General features: G+C 38.9%; 1 protein-coding gene across 1 annotated transcript; it reads left to right on the top strand.

Annotated features, from left to right (window-relative positions):
* Positions 1-563: 563 nt before the first annotated feature.
* Positions 564-5,607, top strand: calr3b (calreticulin 3b). Its single transcript, XM_017496215.3, has 9 exons — positions 564-753; positions 1,880-1,981; positions 2,136-2,339; positions 2,444-2,538; positions 2,627-2,836; positions 3,185-3,298; positions 4,019-4,162; positions 4,309-4,401; positions 4,479-5,607. Exons 1-9 carry the CDS (start codon positions 657-659, stop codon positions 4,692-4,694), a joined length of 1,275 nt encoding a protein of 424 aa, XP_017351704.1. The 5' UTR covers positions 564-656; the 3' UTR covers positions 4,695-5,607.
* Positions 5,608-8,653: the final 3,046 nt, after the last annotated feature.

An 8,653-nucleotide genomic window follows, 5' to 3' on the forward strand; every position in this document is an offset into this window, starting at 1 on the left:
ATTCTATTTCCGAAGAAGCCTAAATCAACGTGTTTTATTTGTCACTTAAATAGTGCACAGTGAAATTCTTGTGGTAGCTCCACCAACAAATACTGGGCATGTACTAGCCTATGTAAAGTCTACAGTAAAAACAAAATATAGAAATGTGTGACTGCAAATGTAAAATATATACAGGACTTCCAGAATACAAAAATATCAGAGGTACACAAAATATAAATAAATATGGGTGGGTAGTGTATATACTAAAGTGTGTAATATACAGAGCACAAGACGGCTGTGCAAAACGGTATTGGTGTGCTTTTTCCCTGCATTTATACTGAAGTTCTTATCTGAACCACTGACTACAACAAACCCTATAGCTCACACTCATATCCACAAAAAACACGACTCATTTATTTCATTCACTTCCTCTATATTTCCAGACACGAATGCAAGTAGTAACACGAGGGGCGGAGCCACGCCCTGAGGAGGCGAGTCCTGCGCGCTTCGTGGGCTATTGTGATTGGTTCGTGGTCGGCTGAGCAGCCAATGAGAGTCAGACATCTGTTCAACCACGCTTCTCCGAAACTAGCGATAAGACCTGGCTGAGGTGGACTAATCGCTGGAGGGGAAAGAACTGGGAAGGAAGACCGGTATCGCTTTACGAGAAATTAAAAATGCAAAGCTTTAAGGTGTTTACGATATTTTCAGCAGCGCTGTTGGCGTTTTCAGTCGACGCAACGGTTTACTTTAAAGAGCAATTCCTCGACGGAGGTAAGTTGAAATTAATTAGCAAGATGCTAGCAAAGAAGGAACTGAGCTCAAACTGCAACTAGCCAGAGGTTATAACAATACAATGAAACACCAAATATGTTCAAATATGTTTATCTATTATCCGTAAATTGTGTGTGGGGTTGTTTATTGCTATTATTATTATTATTATTAATTTTTAGCAGTTTGGTCAGCTCAAATCCCTTTCTGTGTGCTATTCTTGCTTAAAATGTTTTCAGAAATGGTTTACAAGCACACTTATGCAAACTAATCCTTGACCTTTATATGTTTAAGGATTGAAACAGGCTTTAAAATTGTTCCTACTTTTTTTCCTTTCTTTTTTTCTATTTATTTTTTTTAAACGCATAGTGTCATACTTGTTTCCCCCTAAAACATTCCAAATATTCTAGATCTTAAAGAAGTGAAAGTAACAAGCAAGACATTATGATCCAAATCGAAAGTAAAATATTTAATAATGCAGTGTGCATTTTTGCCAAGCAGGAAGTGTCTTTGTTTTTTTGGGGGGCGGGTTATTAAAAAAAAAAAGTTTTTTTTTTTATTCTGCTGTCATACTCCAGTCAACAGAATGTTACATTTCCTCAAAATGACACAGGACTGTTGTGGTTTGTTGCAACCCCCGTCCACTCCTCAGTGTCTTCCTCATGTGATGTAGAAATGTATCATGTATCAATGTTGTGGATATCCCCTTTATTCAGTACTCTGAGGGCTTTTTCATTTTATTTTGGTACCTAGGATTGACATGCCCACATTATAATGATGTGTATACCCGTTTAATTATAGTATATTATATTATAGGGATATCCGGTGTGATCAGTCAAAAGTGTGGTGTGATTGGTCACAAGGGTTTTTTGAAAGCTGTGGGTCTGTGGTTTATTGCACAATTAGCCTATACCTTGAAAATCAAACTGCGAATCAATACTAATACAAACCCTTTCTGTAGAGCCTTCTTTTATAGTCCAAGCAAAATAAAAATAACAAATTCTTATGGCTGTGAACTTGTGGGTTGATTATATAATTTTTAAATTATTAAGTAGTGTGTATGTAAGACCTTTTTCTTACAGCTATTACCTACTGTACTGTTGACTGCTTGTCCGTCCTATTGTTGCAGATGCGTGGACGAGTCGGTGGGTGAACTCCGAACACAAATCTGACTACGGACAGTTTAAACTTACTGCTGGAGACTTCTACGGTGATGCAGAGAAAGACAAAGGTAAATCTAATCACACATTCGTAAAGGTTAACGCTAGAGTGCTGTAGACTTCGTGACATGAAGTCGGTTGTATTCGCGTGCATGCTTATTGTTCACTGTTTTTTTTTTTTTTTTTTTTTTTTTTTTTTTTTAAATATATTTTTGATTTGTTAAGGTTTGCAAACCAGCCAGGATGCCCGCTTCTATGCTACGTCTGCACGGTTCGAGCCGTTCAGCAACGAGGGCAAAAGCCTGGTGGTCCAGTTCACTGTGAAACACGAGCAGAAGATCGATTGTGGGGGCGGCTACGTGAAAGTCTTCCCTGCTGACCTCAATCAGGCTGATCTGCATGGAGACTCGCAGTACTACATCATGTTCGGTGGGTCTGGATCTCAATTTTACATTGTCCTTTTTTTCTTTTCTTTTTTTTTTTTCTTCATCAGTTAATTAAAGATTTAATTAAGTTTTTCATGATCTCAACAGGTCCAGATATCTGTGGTTACAGCACAAAAAAGGTCCATGTCATCTTTAACTATAAAGGCAAGAACCACCTCATCAAGAAAGACATCAAGTGTAAAGTAAGAAGCTGTTCCTTTAGCATACCATTGTTTGAGTATAGGTCGACTATTGTTGTTGTAAACACTATTGTGATTTCTTTGTTACCAGGACGATGAGCTGACACACCTCTACACGCTGATTCTGAACCCAGACCAGACCTACGAGGTAAAGATCGACAACGAGAAGGTGGAGTCTGGCTCCCTGGAAGAGGACTGGGACTTTCTGCCTCCTAAGAAGATCAAGGACCCTGAAGCCAAGAAGCCTGAGGATTGGGACGATCGTGCCAAGATCGATGACGAGACGGACACCAAGCCCGAGGTATCGGCTGGCACTGCATTCAATTAAATGAGCTAATATCCATGTACATAATGCTTTCTGGGACAATCGTGTCCACAGATCAAGTTCTACTATTTAAATTGTAGGTGAGGCAGGACAGAGGTGTCAGATAATTTGTATAGTGATTTGAGTGTGTAAAGACGGCAAGCTATTACCGATTTGAATATTAAAACATATCTGGAAGAGCGAACTAAAACTAAGCAAAGTCATCTTGAGACGCATCCCTTCACCCTGATGTCCTTTTGAAGGGGCTTTCCGATCCATGCCTTGGTACAGAATGTTATACCTGCTTTTATTAATGGCGCCATGTCTAATGTTTTATTTTCTAAGGACTGGGACAAACCTGAGAATATTCCAGATCCTGATGCCAAGAAGCCTGAAGACTGGGATGAAGATATGGATGGTGAATGGGAGCCTCCCATGATCCCCAACCCAGAATACAAGGTATAGACTCCTCTTGTGTTGATTCCCTTGTTTCAGTTGACTTGGTTGCAACGCCTCCAATTACCCTAGGTTCACACTAGCAAGCGACCATGTGATTGTTGAACATTTGTTGACTGTATCCGTTTTCGTCACGGAGCCGTGGTTTTCAGATGGTCCTCGCTGCGGAACCAAAAGGGCCAGGGGGTGGAGCTCTACCTGCTCAGTCACCTCCTATAAGCCTAAACCTTAACCCACACCATACTGTACATCAACACAGTAAATACTTTTATCAAGCATTTAAAAAAAACTCCCATCTCCTGGACTTTTTGTTCTGCAGTGAGTGGTACTTTTGGGGACACTTTGGATTTCAAAAATCTGTGCAAATTGAATACAGTGTAGTAAAGCAATAAATCCAAATGACTGCCTCACATGATTCCTCAGATCAATTCTATGATTATAAGCATGGTTTCATTTTGTGTCGTCATATGATCCCTCCAGTAAATGCATATGGAGACGTTATGAACAGAAATAAATGTTCAACTGGTTAGCTTTAGAAGCTATGCATATCTACTACCATTTGTGCATGCCCACAAGCGACAGCAGTAGAGGTCACTACAAGATTAGTTTGAACAAAGGGTTAGTGCACTTAAGTCTGAGAATAAAGCAGGCCACTAAGACATTTAGATATTATTACCATCACAGCACATTTTTCTATACTTATAATTTGTTTCATCTCTGCAGGGAGAGTGGAAACCGAAGCAGATTGATAACCCCAACTACAAAGGAATCTGGGAGCACCCTGAGATCGACAACCCCGAGTACAGCCCTGACTCTGAGATCTATAAGTTTGACAACATCGGAGTTATTGGGCTGGATCTGTGGCAGGTGTGTTTCTCTCTCTACTTAGGATGATGGGAAGTATTTAGTACCTCTTATCTGGGAGCTGTAAAATGGGTTTATGATTGAAGAACAATATAACCGGCTGTGTTCTCGTACTCTGACATAACTACGCCAAACTCTGTTAATACCAGGTCAAGTCCGGGACCATTTTCGACAACTTCCTGATTGCAGATGATGCAAAAGAAGCAGAGGAGTTTGGAAAAAATACATGGGGTGTTACTAAGGTAACTTCATTCAGTTTGTACTAAAGGCAGAAAACGTACGACATTTGGTCTAAATCTTGATCTCTTCGTTACCGCAGGGTCCAGAGAAGAAAATGAAAGATGAGCAAGATGAAAAGAAACGCAAAGAGGAAGACGAAAAGAATAAGGAGCAGGACACCACGACGGATGATGACGACGACAGCGATAACGATGACGACGACGACAACGATGAGGAGGAGGGAAAGGAGGAGACAACGGAGGAGCCTGACGTAGAGGGAGAGGAGGATGATGCTCAGCCAAAAGATGAATTATAAACCCGGAAGTGCTTCCTCAGCGCATGCGTTCTGGCACCAGGGATACAGCTTCAGGGCATCGGGTCAAAACGACGGCAATGGAATGCACCTTTTTTTTTTGTTTGTTTTTTGCATTTTATGTTGAACAGAAAGCAAATTTCAGATTTAGAATTCAATGTTGTTTTTGGGTGTGTGTTATTTCTTTGGGGGAAGATGAAGTTAGGATGCAGGTGTGGGATTTAGGGTTTGAAATCTTTCATAAATCTTGTCCTTTTTGCCTCATGGAAAAAAATAGTTCAGACAACTTTGCCCAGTTTCATTCTGTGGATTTTTTTTTTTTTTTTTTTTTTTTTTTTTTTTTTTTTTTTTTTTTTTTTTTATATATATACAGAAAACCTGAAGTCTTGAAGTTAACACAGATGTAAATAAGTTGAAGTTACATGTTCACAACAGGGGAGAAGATTTCTACCTTGTAAGAATGTGATGACTTGCGAAAGTGAATGATTGCAGATAATTATATTAGACATAAAATCCAGAGCAACTCTTTCTGCTCTAGACATTCCGTGATTTCTTTTTTTCCCCCTCTCTCTCTCTCTGGCACTGATTGTTTTGTTTTGTTTTTTTCTGTCTCTAAACAAGACATTGAATGTGATCCACTCTTTCCAGCTCTATTTATTTAACAGAAAGGTCTGAGTAATTTGACCCACAACACCATTTTTTTGGTTTTTTTTACACACTGTGAAGATGGTGACCAACATGCCTTGTTCAAACTGTTTAATAAGCATCTTAGCACTAAGGGCATCATAACCTAAAGCAGAGATTTTCCAACGTCAATTACATAAGACCTTAATGTCATGATACTTCTGGTCACTTTGCTCAGTCATCGGTTGTGTCTGTGATGCCAATACTTTTAATAAAAGAATTTATTAATGAATGCTGATCTGACACTCATTTATGTACTAGTATGACTCATTGGAAGTTAAGGGGTCAAAGTTGTAGTGTCTTTATTTATTTAATTTAATGTAATATAATTACAATCTTGTAATTGTATGAAAATATTGATCCAGTTACTTGTCTGTCATCTTATAGAAGTGTTGACCGGACAAATGACATATAATAAAGTGATTAGTGATAGATAATGATAAAGTGCTAGAAGTACAAAAGTTACATTTAACATGTTCATCCATCCATCCTTCAGTCTGCCAGCTCTCTCACCTCCTCTTCTGTACACTCTGCTACAAGAGTTCAGCTTTCATGCTAATACTACCGTCAATGCCACCTCGCTCATCATTTCATAGGTTGTCAACAAGCTGAGCCGAGTCAACAGGACTCGACGTAACAGCATTGTATATACACAATGACATTAAAACCACCTGCCTAATATTGTGTAGGTCCCCTTGTGTCGCCAAACAGCTCTGAGCTGTCGAGGCATGGACTCCACAAGACCTCTGAAGGTGTGCTGTGGTATCTGGCACCAAGACGTTAGCAGCAGATCCTTTAAGGCCTGTAAGTAGCGAGGTGGGGCCTACATGGATTGGACTTGATTGTCCAGCACGTCCTACAGATGCTTGATCAGCTTGAGATCTGGGGCATTTGGAGGTCAATTCAATACCTTGAACTCTTTGTAATGATCCTCAAACCACTCCTGAACAATTTTTGCATTGTGGCAGGGGGCATTATCCTGCTGAAAGAGGCCACTGATATCAGGGAATACTGTTGACATGAAGCGGTGTACATGGTCTGCAACAATGCGGGTCAATCCATTAGGCGTCATAGGCAGCCGCCTAGGCACCATATTTGGGGCACCTCCCCACCGCCACCCTACCGAATCCGTGTAACAATTGTGTGCAAGACGACACTCATCACCGCTGTTTTTTTATTTTATTTTATCCCCCCCCCCCCCCCCCCCCCATTTTATTTTTTTATTAAATTAAAAAGTACAATCATACTTATCAATCATCACCGTTGGTGTGTCTGTGTGACTGTGAAGTGTGTGTGAGTGTCAGTGACGATAACTTAGGTTTTTTTTTTACGGCATTATGGAAGATAATGATCACGGCATAATTTGTATGCTAATGCTGCTGACGTATTTCCGGCAGTAGCAATCAAGAATGTTAGTTGAGATGCAAAATGAAGAACCATCGGGAGCTCAATTTCGAAAAGAAGAAGAACGAGCAAAGCGTGAAGAAAAAAAGCTTATAACAATTTCTATTTTATTTGTCATTTTTTGTAGTGTTAAATTATTTAGATAATGGCTTTACAATGAACACCGGGATTGGTTGACTTCTGTGCAACTCTTAAAAATGCTAATGGTCAAACACACCACGGACTGATGTTTCCTCCATAGTAAGATGCTGATGTGCAGTATCTGAATGTTTGACTTGTGTTGCTAAAACGTTCAGTCCTGTTCAGTCCGTGAAGTCACACACCCTGATAATTGATGCCAACAACAAACCCCACCCCCAGGCAGTCTCCTCTAATATATTTAGATAATAAAGATGATTATTACTAATATTTATTATTTTTGTATTGTTATTTATTATTATTATTATTATTATTATTATTATTATTATTATTATTATTATTATATCTTAGCATTGCTTGTATTGAGCATATAATAAGGTAAATTTGTGTTTCTATTATTTTTTGTGGTTATGCCTTTCCACGATGGCTATTTATTTATTTTTAATTGTTTTATTTTATTATTTTAATATATTGAAGTAAATAAAATATTATTGAGCACGAGAAATGAGTGTTTAATTCTACTTTAGATTGGGAGGGCAGGGGTAGTATAGTGATTGTAGTTCTGCTATAATATATTGAAGCAATAGGGGGCAGTAGAGTGAGTAGAGAAGGAGTGATGGAAATGACTCGAATAAAGATGATACTGAGCGTGCACGAGCTGAATCTTAAATCTTTGTTTTGCAAAACTAAACACCTAATTTAAAAAAAAAAAAGATATGTAGCCTAATGAGCAACAAAGAAAACATAACGCTGCATTAAGTATAGTTTTATTGTTTCATTTTTGTGACGTTCTTGTCCGATATCAGTCAGAACCAAAAATTGGACCTCACAGTGACTCATTTCCTCTCGTCCGGTACCGGGAAAGAGCGTCACACCGACACGGACTTCAGTCCAAACTCTTCTTAGTTAAATACACAAAGCACAGTATACACACAAGAAATAGTGATAAAGAATGATAAATTAGGAACAGGCAGCGTAGGCGCCACGAGGGGGCTCCAGGGGGCTCGGCCCGTCCACCTAGGTCACTGTGCCCCCCCCCCCCGTAAACGCGATTTCAACCGCTGGGTCTCAGCACCACGCCACTGTGCCCTCTTACTTCTTGAAATATTAATAATTAACCACATTAAAAAATGGTAAATTATTTTTTTTGTTTGTTTTACCATGAATACTGATTATGAATGTACTTTTCTGAAAAAGATATCTTTTTGCTTTTTTTGCTGGTCGCTATTATTTACATGAGTGCTTCATGACATGATGGTTTTATAGTGTGCCACGCTTAATCTTATCTTAAAAATAAGTTTAGTGACGTGGCATTATTATTATTATTATTATTATTATTATTATTATTATTATTATTATTATTGTTGTTGTTGTTGTTGTTGTTGTCATTGTAAAGAATGATTAAAAAAACTTTCAGCCTGTAAACTCAAAAATACTGTCAATGTTTGTTTTTGTTACTTATTTATTTAAAATGATTATTGTTCATTTGTTGTTGTTGTGTATGAACTCGCGGACGCTCGTTTTCCGTTTTCGGTGCTGTTACCGCTAAGTGTGTAATAAACTGCGCTCCTAAATTATTTCTGTGCGGCTGGATTAACTGCGCTTTCAGGAAGAGCGGCTGCTTAACCAAACCATCACCACCCAGCCCCCCACCCCAGGCGACGACCCTGGGAACACGTCACGGATAGAAACAGAACATGCATCTAGTACATCTATAACTATGACGTAATCACCAA

Source organism: Ictalurus punctatus, chromosome 20, assembly GCF_001660625.3.
Source record: "Ictalurus punctatus breed USDA103 chromosome 20, Coco_2.0, whole genome shotgun sequence".
Taxonomy (NCBI): Eukaryota; Metazoa; Chordata; class Actinopteri; order Siluriformes; family Ictaluridae; genus Ictalurus; species Ictalurus punctatus.

Excerpts from the sequence above, each read along its gene's own strand:
- calr3b (XM_017496215.3), top strand. The coding sequence starts at position 657 with ATGCAAAGCTTTAAGGTGTTTACGATATTTTCAGCAGCGCTGTTGGCG. Across the intron at positions 3,299-4,018 it reads TCCCCAACCCAGAATACAAG|GGAGAGTGGAAACCGAAGCA; the intron begins GTATAGACTCCT and ends TCATCTCTGCAG. Across the intron at positions 4,402-4,478 it reads ATACATGGGGTGTTACTAAG|GGTCCAGAGAAGAAAATGAA; the intron begins GTAACTTCATTC and ends TCGTTACCGCAG.